The sequence below is a fragment of the Pseudochaenichthys georgianus genome, chromosome 14, assembly GCF_902827115.2.
Source record: "Pseudochaenichthys georgianus chromosome 14, fPseGeo1.2, whole genome shotgun sequence".
In the NCBI taxonomy this organism is placed as follows: Eukaryota; Metazoa; Chordata; class Actinopteri; order Perciformes; family Channichthyidae; genus Pseudochaenichthys; species Pseudochaenichthys georgianus.
In genome coordinates this window covers 31,266,444-31,284,149 of record NC_047516.1, presented here as the reverse complement: position 1 = coordinate 31,284,149, position 17,706 = coordinate 31,266,444, and the positions used below count along the sequence as shown (strand labels likewise).

General features: G+C 42.6%; 1 protein-coding gene across 2 annotated transcripts in view; it reads left to right on the top strand.

Moving 5' to 3' along the window:
* Positions 1 to 17,706, top strand: part of LOC117458132 (seizure protein 6 homolog) — a 122,356-nt gene that overhangs the window by 90,544 nt on the left and 14,106 nt on the right. For both annotated transcript variants that reach the window (XM_034098401.1, XM_034098400.1), the window contains exons 5-9: positions 3,384 to 3,569; positions 4,842 to 5,010; positions 5,510 to 5,676; positions 5,898 to 6,092; positions 11,508 to 11,646. In XM_034098401.1, the coding sequence (XP_033954292.1) occupies positions 3,384 to 3,569; positions 4,842 to 5,010; positions 5,510 to 5,676; positions 5,898 to 6,092; positions 11,508 to 11,646 (856 nt within the window). The remainder of the gene's footprint in view (positions 1 to 3,383; positions 3,570 to 4,841; positions 5,011 to 5,509; positions 5,677 to 5,897; positions 6,093 to 11,507; positions 11,647 to 17,706) is intronic.

The window sequence follows — 17,706 nt, the reverse complement described above, 5'->3', positions numbered from 1 at the left end:
GAGAAAAAGAAAGAAAGCACACTGGGGACTTGAACTTTTTGAACAAGCATCGAGAAATGACAAAAATAGAGTGAACATTTTTTTTATTTACTCAATGTTCTGATGCCTGATGAATATGTATTGATTATGACAAGCCGCACATAAAACCTCATTTGAACCATTCTGACTTCAAACCGTGCCATTTAAATCCCAAAAGCTTGCTTCTATTTTTGCCCCTGTCTTCTTCTTTCTTTGGATACCTTTTTTAAAAGAACTTATAAAGGATGATTGTGAGACAGTGAGATGGTGTCAGACTTTAATGTCACCATTGTCTCCTTATTTTGACCCATAATACCTTTCTTCATCTCGAGAATGATGTCTGTGGTCCATACCAGTCACGCTATAAAACGGAAGGTTTACCTGCATATTTCCAATGTGACTTTATCCTCTCCTCTAAAAGGAAACAATAACCAAAGACCCATGTGTTTCCTGTGGCCCCACAGTACCAGCTAATCTTCATGGCTGTCTGCACCGTGAATCTATTATTCGTAATGGCAAAACAATCAGACTTTATGGCCCAGCACCACATCTACGGGAACAGGACCGCACGTAATTTAATACTTCAGGAATTGGCTCTACAATTGTTGCCTCTGGCTCTCCCGCTGCATGCTCAATAGGGATGTAAATGCTGCTATGATAATGGCAATAACTAGGTTCATTGGAGCTAGTGATATACTGTGAATGAATGGATGACCCGGGGGCAGCGCACCTCGTCCCTGTGGCTCACTGATTCAGCGCAAATAGAAAGACCTCTTTTATTATGGTGGAACCCAGTGACTTTTGTAAGAGAAAAAAAGTGAGTGTGAAAAATACTAGTGGAGGGGCTGCTTTACAAGCTTTTATGCCCATTATGTGTTTAGGGCTTTTTTCCCTTTAGGTCAAGTTCAAAGATGGATAACATAACATTCATAAGTATCCAATTTAGCTTCAAGGTAAGGCTAGAAACATCACGAAAGGGTTGTTTTTCATCTTTAAATGACCAGAAGGAATGAAAGTACTCCAAATACAAACTGCTGCTAAGTGTTTCATCTTTTTTTGGTGCCGTTTTAACCTCCAATAGCTCTGCATCAGCGCATGTAAAGACCTCAGAAACCAAATATATTAAAGTATTCACGTGTCAGATTTATCTTTTTTCATGTGGCTGCTGATCAAGCCCTAATTGTTTGAAGCTCAGCCGTTTTAACATGGAAGCTCCATCAAAATGGTTGAACAGTTGGTGCTTACTTTATCATGGTAATTCAGATTTGGTCCACCATGTTCTAAACCACCAAGCCAACAATCATGTTTGATGTGACTTTTGAAATCCTCATTGGCCATGGATCACCACTGACATGGATTATGTCAGTGTCTAGTTGTTGATATTCTTCTTACAGCACTATGGAATAATTTAATTGCACTTTCTTTTCTATCATTTAATATTTAGATGCATTATTTAATTTGAATGTTTTCTTTTGCTATGTTCGTGTTATGCACCATAGCAAATACCCAGTGATAAACCAGCTTACAAGGGTTAGGGTTAGGGTTACCAGCTTACAATTTGGACACTGATGTTGCAATTGTAGGACTTTCATTCATGCTAATAAAGGCACATTTTGCAGTAATATATAGTGTTGGAGAGAAAATTCCTCTGAAGGGAACTTTGGGATTTTCGCCTTTGTAGACTATTTACATGCACACAAACGTATAAAACACACCACAGGAAATGGTAAACCCCATAAAAACTAATAGGGATTCTTTTAATTTCCAGTAGTCCACATCTTCACAACGTATAACCTTAATCATTATAGCATAGGTAGATTAATGTATTTACACTACATCATAGCCCATTCTCAATTATCATCATAAAGGCTTTTAAGATTGTAAGTACAATATTAGAGCATACTGGTTTTTCAGCGTGCCTTATTAGTGTTTTTCCCCCTCCCTATCCCCCTATACACACATGATGGCTTGCGTACACTATGTTCAGTTGGAACATGGACAAAGTAAGACTAACGTTGCAGCTTTTAAAAGCTTTTTGCAATTTTCGCAGTGCTCAATAACACTGTGATGTAACACAGGCTTTAGTGGGTCCAATTACGGTGCTTGTTTTGTTGTTCACACAGTTTCCGTGAGTTTAAAAGTTTTAGTCTGGTCATTAAAGTGCCTATACTAATGAGGTAAAACAGTGTGGCTGTTAAGACAGGACGAGAAGGCTGTTTAATAGCTTCCATTACAGACTTGGTTAGCTTCCTCCATTATCCAAGTGAACTCCATCTCATCCTACACCATTTATTTAAAAACCAGGACAGGATCACAATGCAAAACAAGTCCAGGAACATAGATCTTACCCTGCTCGATTCACGACTCGTTGACAACCACAACAGAGGCCATTCTTCTTCTAGCTATCACATTACAGGCCTATGATGTTCCACTGATCAGCAGCATTTCCATTTGTCAAAAGTGTTTGCAGTGGCTGTGCACGGTGGTGTTGATTACTGTAGTGCTGCATTGTTGTCTGTGAACATTGGCAGACTGCATGAACCTGTAAACCGCAATTAATTAGGAGCTGGGGGTGATAATAAACAAAGTGGAAGGATGGTTATAAACCTAATTGCGTGTGTGTATAGGGGTGTGTGTGTGATGGTCAGGCATATAGGAATGGTAAAACATTTTTTCCACAAATATATCTAAATGTGTACTGTATGGGTGAAGAGACAACACGGACAACAATGCAACACAACAGCAGCGGTAACACAATGTAGGGTAGGGGGTTATGTCTGTTAACATTTGTTTGTTTAGGCTAGAATTTGACTTTTGTTGAGAATAAAACATTTAACCCTCAGAATATATATACATATTACAAATCTTAGTTTTTATCATTTTTATTGAAAATCTCCCTCATGCTCCAAGATGCCGGCAAAATATTTTTTATATTTTCATAAATGTTAGGTGGGACTCTTGATGTGTGTTTCATCATCAAAACATACATGAAGTTCAGTTTTCTGGCAGAGCTAAAAGTCATCAAAAATAATCAAAGTTTGATATAATTCAATTGTATTTTAGCGATAACATTATATGGGCTGTCCAATCTGCAGCATGTTACGCCCAAAATGTATGAAAACTGTCATATAATAAATACATAATATTGACATGTAATTTGCAAAAGAATCAATCGGATGTACCCTCTCCTCCATTATTGATGTATACATTGCCTATCAAAATGGGTTTGTTTTAGAGGCTTTTTAGGTCCATTATGGGCCACAAGATGCTAACTATATCACAGGAAAACATTTTCTCATTGTATTTTATTAATTCATATTTGCCTTTTCTCTTCTTCTCTACTTTTCCGACTCTTTCTTCTGCAGCCTATGTGTTGAGCTGTGCGTTCCCCAAAGAGCCTGCCGGAGGAGAAGTTTCTGTGACGCACCTCCACGCCGGAGGAGAAGCCTACTTCAGCTGCTTCACCGGCTACAAGCTGCAAGGCCCCAAAATGCTCACCTGCCGCAATGCAACCACGCCTTACTGGAGTGGAAAGGAGCCCCGATGTGTGGGTAAGAGAAACTGGTTCGACACACATTTGGGACAGTGTGGTATACATATACAGAGCTACATTTCTAGAACTGTTGGGCCTTTTATTCTGAACGCTGACTGCTCAGAGATTCTTTGAGCACTATCCGTGAAACCATGTACACCTGCCAAATTGAATGAATGCATTTTTGCTTTGCACTCAGTTTCTAGGAAAACTAGAAGCCTTGGTCTCCACATTGCTGCACTATTTTTCCATTCGCATTTCCACAAACCCAAACCATTACCTGTGGGATGTGGATGAAGTCTCTAATGGCTGTGCCAACAAAGATTGCACGATCATTTACTTTAGGAGATTAAGAAGAATAATAAAACTCCTTATTTGTATTGAGAGTGAGTTATACTCAGAACACACAGCTTTACATACTGTATAACAAATCTATTTCAAATAGTTCTGCCCTGCACACAATAAAGCAAGTGCTTTAGTGCACTTATGTGTGGTTAAATGAATGGTTAATGGTATGTGGGAGTTGAGGCAAACACCCATATAAAAAGAAGTATTTTGTAATAGTTCATTGCTTTTGCAAGAGATGTATAATGTTATACATTAATGTTTTGCTGGTAAAGTTGTGTGGGTAGTGTATTGAGTTTTGCATAATTACTGTAACTTATGGTTTCAAAGATAGCACCAAAGCTATATGGAATTGCATTTGTCCAAATGCTTTAAAATAAACTTCTTGACAATAAATGACCAAAGTTAAACATTTGAGCTTTATTGTAAGCTTTCCTCCAGAATCCAGGTGATTTTGATGAACGAAGCCGTTCACTTGGTTGTCTCCTACTGCGTTGATTGGTTACACTGTGAGGGCACATGAGTGTGTTTGCATGTGATTAGCAGCCCACAGAGCTAGTCTTTGGAAATGGATGCAAAACAAGGCCATTGGACCTGGCTGCTGTAATTAGAACTGGGCTGCATGACTATCCTTCTCCTGCTGGTAAAGACGCATCTGCCAGTTCCAGCCTGTCTCCTTCTGCCTGCCTTCAGCTGCTCCGGACTGATAGTGTTTCTGCTGCTGTTCTGCTGTTCCCTTTACAAGTACGTCACACACAGGCACACACTCCGAGACCCAGGTGAGCCGCCTAGTGCAGTCCAGCCACAGTCCGCTGGATATTGATGCAATCAAAGCTCAGACTATAACTTTTCTCCAAACCCCCCTCCCCCCGCCATCGATGGTGTCGATACTTTTCTCATCTTGTCCCTCCAACTCTTTGTCTTCTCCCTCTTTCTTCTCATACAGCATCCTGTGGGGGGATGATCAAAAACGCCACCTATGGTCGTATCGTCTCTCCCGGTTTCCCTGGCAACTACAGCAACAACCTGACGTGCCACTGGGTCCTTGAGGCCCCTGAAGGCCAGCGGCTCCACATCCACTTTGAGAAGGTGGCTCTGGCAGAGGATGATGACAGGTGGTGTACACACATTGAATACCATAAATCAATCAGTGTGTACAGTTTGAATGTTTGTGTGCTCAGCTTATAGATGGCACTGAGCTTTAAACTCAATTTCTGTATGGCTGCGGTTAGACCAATGGCTATAAATAACCACCATCTTTAGGGAACAACAGATGCATTTGAAAGGGCTTTCTATCATTATAATCCTTTAACAGTGTTCTATCAAGCGGATGAATTGAAGGGACTGCACAGGGGTGGTGAGGGGAAGGAAACAGCAATCGCATTACATTTGTCTCCAGTAACTACTGATCCACATGGCTATCGTCACACATGGCCATTCACTTCATTACCGAGCGGGGGAGAAAGTTATCACAAAGTTATTACTGCCACAACTGGAAGAGTGAGCAGCTCTCGGAGAGCTTGTAACTTATCTTTTTTTGTGATTCTCTTACCTTTCAAGGCTCAGTTAAATCCATTGTAAACTGTTTTCCTCCTCTGTGTGTGTGTTTCTCAGGCTGCTGATTAAGAATGGCAACAACATAGACTCCCCCCCAGTGTACGACTCCTACAAGGTTGAGTATTTGCCCAATGAGGGTGTGCTCAGTACCGGACGTTACCTGTTTATAGAGTTCACCACAGACGGGACATTGACCTCCACTGGAGCAGCCGTCAGATATGAAGGCAGGTTGATCTTGCTGTTTGCAAATAGTAACCCATTCTTTGTTTTTTTTTTTGTTTTTTATATCTTCATTGATTTTCCTAGTTTTTTCCACAAAAGCAGTGATACAAAGCATGTACACTCGGTTAAAATCCACAAAGTAATGAAATATATAACAAATCCTGACAAATCAAAATCTTGTTTTTTATGTTTGATGCCAGTTATTTGATTTTTTTGTCGACAGCTTTTGCCAAAGGTATGTGCTATGAGCCCTTTGTGAAGTACGGGAACTTCAGCGGCAGCGACTCCGCCTACGGTCTGGGTGCAGTGGTGGAGTTCTCGTGCGACCCCGGCTACACGCTGGAGCAAGGCTCGGTAGTGATCGAGTGTGTGGACGCACAAAACCCACAGTGGAATGAGACGGAGCCGGCATGTCGAGGTGGGTCACCCGATTTCAGCTGCTTGAGTAATTTTGCGATAAAAGAAATATTTTCAAAAATGTGCTTCGACTGGAGCGGAATTCAGAGGCAGATATGACTGACCTGTAGACCCCCAGCTTTCATTGTCTGCTTGATCAATGCAGCAGCTATGGAATACTTTTTCTTGAAATATTAAAGACCACTGGAAGTTAACTGTATAAGCTGCTTTTCTCTGATCCATGATACATTTCCCCTTAAAATTGTTACAATGATTAACTTTGATATATGCGCTTCCAGGGCGGACTCTAGAAGTGCTTAAGATTAAAAAGGAATACAATAGATGGCCTAGAATGAAAAATACCACACTGCATATACTGTACGCACCAGACTTAATAGCTACCCCTGAGCACTTTCCCTTCTCCTGCTTCTCTCTCTCTCTCACACACACACACACACACACACACACACACACACACACACACACACACACACACACACACACACACACACACACACACACACACACACACACACACACACACACACACACACACACACACACACACACACACACACACACACACACACAACACACACACACACACACACACACACACACACACACACACACACACACACACACACTGACCTCACTATTGGCCTTTGTTGCCTTCTGCAACACAGGGAAATTGAAAAGCTCTCCTGGAAAGCTAGATATGAGTACATTTAATGTCTGCTCCTGTGGGTCATGGTCATCAAGCAGGTTGTTGCTAGTATGCAGTTTTACAAGGTTCACGTCAAGGAGTCTGCACCCTCGATTTCAGATGCCTTTTATTAAGCGTGAAAAGCATGGTTCCATTCTTTAAAGTCACATTCATTCAACATACTTTAAACTTGCAATATTCTAGCCATGCCTATAGTGCATTTTAGACATACTTGGAGTGCATTATAATCTACTTAGCTGTATATTTATAGTTATAAGCACTTATAAACAGATATTTAACATAAAATGAATTATAGTCACTGTAATAATGCAATAAAATGTGATTACAGTAGGTCACTATAAATGGTCACAGTTTGTTAAAGAAAGTGAATAAAATATCTAACACATACAAGCTCATGAAATGTATTCAATTAAAAGCAACACCACTTACTCTTAAAAGGAATGCATAATGAAATGTTCATACGGTGGCCCTGAAGTGCAAGACACCACAGCATTTCACAAAACGCCGCAGCATTTCAGAAAACGCTGCAGCATTTCAGATTGGACGGAAAGGGTATTCCTTAGGGAGAACACTTCTTGTTTGTGATTGGACAGAGCCAGCCAGAGAAGCACTGCTGTGATTGGTTGTTGTCGCTGCCAGTCAAGAAATGACGCTTCGTGATTGGCCCAACACATCAGCCGTTAGCTGTTAGCACACACTCAGAGCTCACAGCTCCTCATATCTGTTCAGAAACTGGACAAAAGTTAAACATATACAAACCACAGACTGTCTATGTCATGGCGAATACAGTCGCTGCTTTATTTATGTCTGTATGACGTTGTTGTGAGTGTGGACGGAGCAGCTACAGGTTAGTTTAGCCTGATCGATCCGATTCCGATTTACATGGAGATACGCCCCGCCCCCTCTCCAGAAGTAATGCTTTATTAATTCATGGTTTTTAAGGGGCTTATCTCCATGTAAATACTATGGTAGACTACCCAATATTCGCATCGCTCTAATCGCTCGAGTTTCACCACGGCTGTCAGCTGTGTTTGCTCCTGTCATTCAAACAAGACGCGCTGGAGAGGGGGCGGGGCGTATCTCCATGTAAATCCTATGGGTAATACCAACTACAACAAAATGAACATATTTGACCGTGATTTAATTGTAATACACGTTTTAAAGTGATGCCGAAGTAACTGCATACTGATAACGGTTAGTAAAAACCATGAATTAACGTTTTGACAAGTCTGCAGACAAGACGGCAGGCGAAAAGCTTTTAAAATGCGTGTTTTCTGAATGGAATCGGATCCATTAGGCTAAACTAACCTGTAGCTGCTCCGTCCACACTCACAACAACGTCATACAGACATAAATAAAGCAGCGACTGTATTCGCCATGACACAGACAGTCTTTGGTTTGTATGTTTAACTTTTGGCCAGTTTCTGAACAGATATGAGGAGCTGTGAGCTCTGAGTGTGTGCTAACGGCTGATGTGTTGGGACCGGTTGGGACATATTGCGCTGTCGAGCATTGACCAATCACGAAGCGTAATTTCTTGACTGGCAGCAAAAACTATAGGTTACTTACGTAAGCCCAGTCCTCAGAGTAACATGTTGTGAGATGTCTCACTATGGGATGCGCCTCATCGCGGAGCAAACAGAAGCATCAATCTCATTACGCCAATCCTGATTGGCTGGTGATCTTGACGTCAGCGTCAGGGAATCCACCCCCTATAAGTAGCTTGCGCCACGACGCATGCGTCGTTCAAAATAAGCACCTCTTCTCGCTTCACCATAGCAAGGAGGGCCGTCTGGTGAGACATCTCAATTCATGTTACTCTGATACTGGGGTTACGTAAGTAACCTATAGTTCTCATTCATAACACTCCATTCGATGTCTCACTATGGGAAATTGTAGCTCCCGTATTGACAGACGAGCTTATCTCGAAAATCACCAAACCAACCAGAACTCAACAGGTAGAGCTCTGACTCAACCTGAACTTATATCTTTTTAGATATTTGTTCAGAGCCCTCAAATCAAGTATTGGCCGAATTCCGTTCCCTCCCCGTTTGGGAACGAGGAAGTACTTGGAATAGAAGCCGCCCTGACTCTGCTCGGCGCGTACAATAGATATAGCCCTCCTTTCTAGGAGTGAGAGAATCTCTCTCTCCAGAATATGGGCTGACTCTCCTCGGGCCTGCGAATGCAGAATGCCCGAGAAGCGAGGGGGGGTGACAGCGAATTGGAGTCTGTACCCCCTTGTTACTGTCTTGAAAACCCAAGCAGATGATGTGAGCATCTTCCACTGCATGCTCCTTAGAGCCAGTGGAGATGTCACGGCTCTTCCCCTCTGAGTCTCTATTTGTTGTGTTATGGGGCCCTCTAGTGTCTGAACACAGTGGTGCCCCTTTTCGACAATCCCCACCGACACTGCGCATGCGCGTGACGGCGGTGCCTTTACAGCTCCAGCCGGCACTGCGCATGCGCGTGACGGTGGTGCCTTCACAACCCCAGCCGGCACTGTGTTTATGCGGACTTGAGGATGGTGTTGAGCCATCTCTCGAGGCGGCGGGAACACATTTAGAGCTGGGGAACCGTAGACTTCCAGCTCTGTCACAGAGGGGAGAAGGGGGGGCTGTCACGCCGCTCGCTTCTTCTTCCTCGACTGCCGGCCGAAATTCTGGGTTGGCTGCGCCGGAACCGGAGATTTTCTAGGTCAGCTCGCCCTCGTCCCCTGCCTGGGCTGGGGACTCGGGGCGGACTGCGACCTCTACGTTTTCGGTATTTTGAACCGAGCAGGGTTCGGGGCAGCCCTCCTTCTTTTCCGACTCGCATCTCCTCTGCATGGAGGCAAGAGCGGAGCCGAAAATCCCCTCGGGAACGATGGGCATGTCAAGCACATCCTCCTTTTCCCGGTCTGGGAGGTTGGTGAGGTTGAGCCATCTAGCTCTTTCCTGCACCACCATGATCCCCATTGTTTTTCCCGTGGCCTGGATGGCGCAGCGTTGGACACGGAGACAAATGTCCGCGGCCAACTCGTCCAGAACGGCCGGTCCAGGATTACACGACATATCCTCACAGAGCTCCGCTTGGTATGCGGTTAGCAGTGAGGAAACGTGGCGAACAACGCTGCGGCTCTGTAGGACCGTTCAGTCATGGTTGACTGGAAACGGTCCACCTTCGCTGGCAGCGTGGGGTTCCTGCTTGGTGACGGGCCCATCCTCGGTAGGAGGTGGGCTGCCACCAGCAGTTCCATCAGCGGTATGCGGAGCAGGCCGACTCTCTCCGCGGGCGAGACCATGGTGAGGTCTCGCCGGGAGCTCCCGCCTAGTGAGGCGTGGGGCTCCGTTCCCGCGTCTCTTGCCGCCACCGGGTCCCGGCCTGACACGGCGTGGGATCCCGGTTCCGCAGCTGCCGCTGTTAGTGAGCCCCAGACCGACACAGTGAGGGGCTCAGTCTCTGCGGCGGACGCCCCCGTATCTTGATTGCCAAACGACGAATCAGTGGACATGAGGGAGTCTTGTTCCAACAAGCTAGCTTGGTGTGCTAGCCGTCGGTGGAGGCTCTTTCGGGTGAAACGGGCACAATGCCCGCACGAGCCGGGGTTGTCGATAGCCTCCTGGGCGTGTTCCAGCCCGAGGCAGGACGAGCAGACCTGGTGTGAGTCTGTGCCTGCTATCTTCAACCCGCAGCCGCATGACCGAGCCTCCGAGTCCCTGACTCCTCTGGTGTGAGGGGGAGAGGCGTCCATCTTGTTCGCCTCATGGCGTGGAGAGGACCCGCTCGTAACAGGTACGTCGTTGAGAGAAAAGTGTTACCAACCCGTCCTTAATCCGGAGAAAAAGGGACGGTGTGGGTCCTTTGTTCTCAAAGAATATTGACTGGTGTGTCAATATACTTCTAATCCTTTTCTCCTCCGTGAGAGAGAAAAAGAAAAGCGTCCTCGCTACCGTGGTGTCGGTAGTAAGGGGAAGCTAGCTAGCAACAGGTGCGTAGCTAGCTTGAGAAAAATCAAAACCTTACCTTACTTTCCGGGGAAGGAAACGGCGAGGTCGATTTTAATACTAACTGGCGTTAGTATTACCGTCTTCTTGCGAAGCAGAAGGAGTAGCCGGCGAGCGCCCGTCGACCGAAATGGTTATATTTGGGTTCAGTCTGTGGACAGTTAAGCTTGTCCGGCTACTATAGAGATGTGCTGTGAAGCGAGAAGAGGTGTTTGAATGACGCATGTGTTCTCCCTAAAGGAATACCCTTTCCGTCCAATGTGAAATACTGCGGTGTTTTCTGAAATGCTGTAGTGTTTTCTGAAATGCTGTGGTGTCTTGCACTTCAGGGCCACCGTATGTTTATAATGTATAACAATTATGAATTCATATTACACTGAGATTAAAAATGTTTTGTGAATGACCAGCAATTATTAAGTGTTAGGACTTTTGAAATGATACGTCATTATAAAATGTTTTAAAATGTTTGATGTTTGCTCATCATAAAGCATTTTATATTTGTATGTGTTTATTTTGGACAGTTATACAGTGCTATAAACACATTTTAATGTCTTAACAAGTATGTCTAGTGCATGGGCTTCATAGAAAGTGCTAGTTTCTAACCTAACAATTTGATATTTACTTTGCTTTCCAAATCATGTTACATTTTAATCAAAGGTTTCTGTGTGATGAAATCCTTTAGCAGGTGTGTCTCAGTGTGAACCTGAGGGCTTGTGTGTTGCAGCTGTGTGCAGCGGGGAGATCACGGACTCTGCCGGCGTGGTGCTGTCTCCTAATTGGCCCGAGGCCTACGACAAGGGTCAGGACTGCATCTGGGGCATCCACGTGGAAGAGGACAAGAGGATCATGCTGGACATCCAAATGTAAGAAACCACACTCAGGTGTAAGACTACAAATCACACAGGGGGTTCAGAGAGGACACCGGATCGACCTGGAGTTGTTAAACACTCTGGACACAAACTCGCTTTTTTTCTCATCTTTTATTTCACTCGCAGAGGCACATATTACAACACGTAATGGGGAAGTGTTTCTGTGTCTGCAGTCACTAATTAGATTTCTTTTTTTTCCTCCGCTACATTAACAATTCTGTGTAGCTTCCAGCCCGCTCTCTGACCAGATTAGCCAGTAAGCCTCCCTGCTCCCACTTCCCTGGTGTGTGTCTCAGAGTTGGCTTTGAAATAAATATGCTCTGGCAGTGAACTACTCTGAGCCACTTATACAGCCCTCCCAACTGCAATTCAACACACATTCAACACGCATGCACACAGATGTCAAAATATAGGCACAGGAAAACTTCTCCTCCATCCATCACTCTTACTTGACATAAATGTCCCTTCATATACTTTCTCATCCGAGTCATTGCTCTTAAGTAAAAACATTATATTGTAAATGTCTCTTTAAAAGCAAAACTATTTGTGCATATTATCTTATGTGGATTCATCCGTTTGCGATTCTCCACAATATTTACTCCAGCATGCCTACCGTAGAGCACAGTTTAAGTGATTCGTGTTTTTGCCTGAAGCACTTGCACACAAGAGCAGAGAGGTTCAAATTAAACCAGCGGGAAATAATACTGCCTGAGGTCAGAGAATAATAGAGTCACTGATAAATCTCAGAGGCTATTGTTAGCTAGTGGTCATGGTGGTCATCAATGCAAGCACATAATGGTTATGTGTACACTTTCTTAATTCCTCTATTTATTTATTCTTTCATTATGATTTGAACGGTTTAGTCATGCCATCAGGTTTCGATGCTGAACATATCGATTGTAATCCACAGTGGTAGAGCATGTAGAAATAGAAAACCCAATATATATTATTTTTATTTTTTAGAATTTCCTAGTTTCTCTTCAGGAAAAGAAAGCAGTTAATATAAGTTTCACAATTAAAAAATTAGGATCTATTTGTTGACAGGAGCCAAAATGATTTTCTTTTAAACATGAATAAATACATCAAAATGAATTAGCTCATGAGCATGTAGCAAATTATGCTAATCATTATTTTTAATAATTGGATCAGATGGACATTCTAATTTGTGCTGGGGTCACAAGTTGATAAGGGCAAAGTACTGCTTGTTGTGGTATTGTACAAACCATACTTACAGTAAAAACAAGAAAAAGAAAATAATTCCTGAACGGCACACAATCCGGACAGAGATCAGAGTAAAGTGCAAACAGTTCACAACAATTATTGTGGAGGACCAGTATCAGCGGGAAATAACTCCTGTATATGCGTGGTAGCATTTTCCTTAATAAAAACAATTCAAATACTTGAATTTGGACAACATATATAAGGCACAGAACATTATATTGCATACTTTAGATTGTTCTAGATATGGCTAAATTAAGTCTTATAAAAAACCCTCAATAGACTCCAAAGAATGTTTGGTGGAAGTGAGGAGGATACCAAGGATGCCAATAATACACAACAACAAAATACCACACAGGGGTTTGTGTGTGACCCTGCTTGCCTCACTGTTCTTTACTCTGAGATTAAGACTCAATGATTACAACCATGTGCACCTACAGGGTAAAAAGGATCAGAGGATTCCCCCCCCCCCCTCATACAGAAGTAGAGACGTTTGATTTGAGGTAAACTGATTTTCACTCAGGGATCTGTTTTTAAATTGCACTAGCCTAATATTTGTTTTAATCCTGAGCCGCATGAGGCCGCATGAGGCCGCATGAGGCCGCTGGCTGCAAATTAATGACGCCGTGGCCGGCTCTGGTTTATCTCAAGGTTGGTCATGCATGGCCTTCGTGGCAGTAGAAACACACAGCTTGCGTGGTCCCCGCAGACCCTCCCATTACCCTCATGTCTGGTCTGCTCATCTTGAGAACTGCATTCATAAAGGCTAGTTCAACACATAGTTTGTGTGTTTGTGTGCACACATGTGACAAAGGGCTCTTGTGGATGAGAGCTGTCTCATTATAAGGGTGGGAACACACTTTTACACATTAATGAGAATGTTTTCTGTATTATCATTCATCACTGTGCTTGTGCTGGCAATTACAGTGGAGCACTGTGCATAATGAGAACTGATTAATTAATTTAGGCCAAACAGGAGGGCTGGCTCTGTGCTAATTAGCACGGAGCGGGAGACGAGAGGTTACAGCTGATATCCCCCACCTGTGGAATACAACAAGGTTAACCATTCACATGTGGATTTCTAGCATTCAGAGTATTGTATCTAGAAATGTGTAACATATTTCAGCACAGTGGGGAAAAGTCTGTTTTACCGTGGTAATGTTATTGTCAGTTTACTGAGCATGAGACGTTTTAAATTGGACATACTGGGTTTATGGTGCCCTCTTGTTGAGACTCTATGCGTTGCACCCCATTGCAATCCCTACTAGTGCTGGATAAGGTGCCATGGAAATAAATGGTCTTTTTCATTTTAAGAAATAACCTTTTTTTTTTACAGAGCAGAACAATTTAAATGTCAAATCCATATGAATGGATTTAGAAAGCTGTCTTTCGAAAGTGTGACATTAAAAGCAATTTCCTTTCTGTTAGAGTTACTAGATATTTGTCGGGTTCTTCAGACTTGACTTGACAGGTGACAAAACGCCTAGAGGCTTGTAAAAAAAAACAGCCGTCATCCCCTCATCTGCAGAATCGAGACGGTGCCATTGGTATGCAGAGGAGCTTTTCGGGAATTCTTTAAAAGTCCTCTTTCAAAACCCTTGGAACTTCACGTCGATGAAGGAGACATTTAATAGTATAGGACAACTCTAAAGTATTGCCTTGAAATGGTTTTGAAATGGACCCAATGAATCCTTTCCAGCTGCATTGACCATGTTAAAAGCAAGTCATACTCTCTCAAGGGCTCAGTAAACAAGACTCAAATTAATTCAGCGGGGGGTATAACAAAGTTGAGGGTTATGGTTAAGGTTGTGCCAATAGCCAATACTGATTTAAAGTGCCTGATGGGTTAATGCTTTTATTTTTAACCTATACAAGAAGAGTGACTGTCACCATAGCTACACTTCCATTCATTTATCTTCAAGAACAAACCAATAAATCATACAAATGTATTAAAGTGGTCAAACTTTGTATTACCTTGACAGCAGAGTGATAAACATTAATGCTACTGCAAAATGGAAAATAAACTAAGGAACACATACGGAAAGGGGTGGAAATATGTATTTGGTAGATTATCAGCTCGCAACAGAGGACAGGAAGTGACTGCTTTCCTGTCTGGAGGAGGAAAGCATTAGGAAGCCAGGTGGGATGACATTTGGGTTTCAGAGTGCTGTCTCAGTCTGGACTGAAAGCACTTTGGCATTCTTTTGTGTTGTCACCATTTCAAGTGCACTTCAAGCAGTCAGTGGAGCGGATGGATTGGGTCAGTGGGAACATTTAAAACCAAGGTTGACTGCAGCACTGTCGATAAGTCAGAGCAATTGGGGAGGCTTAGGAACCCAGACAGGAGGAAAGGTCACAGATTGTGACAAGTGATGTGCCAATACCGCTGACTATCATCAGGTGCTAAGTTGGCCTCGTATCGTGTCCAACATCAGATCAAAGTTCTTGTTGTTGATGTCAGATAGGAATGAACTGCATTATAGTACATTTGTTCCAAACGGCCACCTCTGGGTTTGAAACGTGAATCAAATGCAGATGTGTGGTAAACCTGCATTCTCTCTCAAATCCAACACAGGGAAAAATAAGTCCAATTGTATAAAAGTCTATATGAAAATCACCCCTACTTCTCACTTGATGGATTACCTAAGTTCATTTTGATGAATATGGTTCTATTAGAATACAATTGAAGATCAGGCAGAGAATGCATTAAGACGTGACTACCTTTTGATTGACAGTTCGCTTCAACAGTATCATCCACTTTGGGTGTTCTCTGTGTTTTCCTCCGAGAACTTTAACCCCTTCAAAGAATGTCATCAGTTCTTGAAGTTATTGTAACATGTGCTTTGCTTCCAAATGCTAAAACACTTTGTGTTTTCGTGAATGGTTGTTGTTAAGTAGAAATGCTATTGAGCTCTCATGCCCACACCACAGTAGTCCAACAAGTAAACAAATACAGATTGTGTCATTGATAAGATACACCAATGTGAACATGTACGGTATGTAGCAACAAAGGAAGTGAAATGAAGATAGTTCAGTTAATACAACAGTTTAAGACTGCCTGACTTCTAGGGTAGTCTAAATGCAGGGATGCCTTTTAGAGGAGATAAGGGAAAATACATAGATAAAAGCCTTGTTTAAATGAGCAGATGGTCGAGGATAAAGCTTGAATACAATTAAGGTGTAAAATATGATAAGAATAAAAAATGCAAACAATGTGGCCTTCCTTTCTGGACTACCCATGCTTTATTATGACAATCTTTGCATATAAGCATAAAGTGTTTTCATGGCCATTTGGAAATGGAAACTGGCATGTTATACCTGTCATGTACTCATGTATAACACAGTTGGTGATTGTTGGGAGAACCTGGAGGTGTAAATTATGCCCATAGCCGTCCAACAAGCCAGTGGGAGTATTGTCACTCAGCACCTAATTTCACTGCCGTTCATTTAGCTGGCATCTCCTACGTGTCTGTCAGGAGCTGGAATTCAGTTTTGGCTCTGACTTTTTGTTTCAGTACCAGCACATTGAACAGGCAGGCAGTGGATCAGCCAGTCTGGTTATGTTTTTGACTTAAATATTTAGCCTCATCTAGTGGGTCATGAATTGACATCTTGTTTGTCCAATCATATACATTGTTGGTTGGTTTCGACAGTAAACGTTAAAAGGTAGGATTTGTTCCCAGTCTGGCTGATTAAAGATGAAGTGGATGCATTTGACTTGCATGCTTGTTTTTACTCAGCAGTAATGTTGAAATATTGTGGGGGAGGTTGTGAATAAGAGATTGAGGAGAGGTAAACAGACTCAGGTCTTTTGTTTCCTTCCATTGACATAAAACTGTTTCAATCCCACAACAAATGGCCCTGTCAAAGGCTCCTACTGTGTTAGTTCCAATGTTCTCTGGGTTAGTCTCATGGGTTCTAAAAGTCAATCTGCCAGAACAGAAAGGAGCCTCAATCTGGAGGCCCTTTATCGCCTGTCAGAGATTCTGCACACAATTAAGGGAAACATAAGAAACCCAGTCAGATCAGTGCGCTCACACTACAATCAACATGAACATAGACATATAGTTCTTAGACAGGTTACTCATTAGGCCTAAAATACATGTCCATGTGTTTTTAGAACCGACACACACGAAAATTCAGAAGGTAGTATCACAAAGAATACAGGTATAACATTTGATTTCAAAAGAAAGTGTTTTGGTTTCTTTGTGTGTTCATTACCAAGCAATACATTAACTGAGAGGACAAAAGAAACAGGCATTTAGGTTTGTTTTCAAGTACTTTAAAACACATGTTGCTTGTTCTATTAGTTTTTGAGATATTATACAGTGATAAGAATACATTATTGTATTAAGTTGCAGACGTCTCAGTCATACAGTTCATATGCTCGCACGTGTTTACATTGAATCTTAAATATTTCACTACGTGAGGTTCTGGCATGTTCTCCTTCTGACCTATTGATTAGATGTAAATAATCTTTGCAGGCATGTTTCTTACTAAAGGATTTGTACTCCTTTGTTTCTTATTTTAAGTGTTTAGTTTGTTTGAAGGCTTTTTTGACAAAGTTTGATCTCTCTTCAATCTCCATTTCTATGCGCTCCACTTCCTACTTGGCGCACCGGTAACTATCTTGTGCGAACGAGAAAGTATGTAGTGCGAACGAGAAAGTATATCGTGCGCACAAATTAATAAAACGTGGCCTCGTTTTATTTTATTTTCTCTCTATGAACCCTCCAGGGCTCCGTAGCATGGCTAACACTCAGAGCTAAGCTGTACTGGAGAGAGCATGTGTGTGAAGAAGCAGGAAATAAAAAGGAACTCACCTTGTGGTATAAC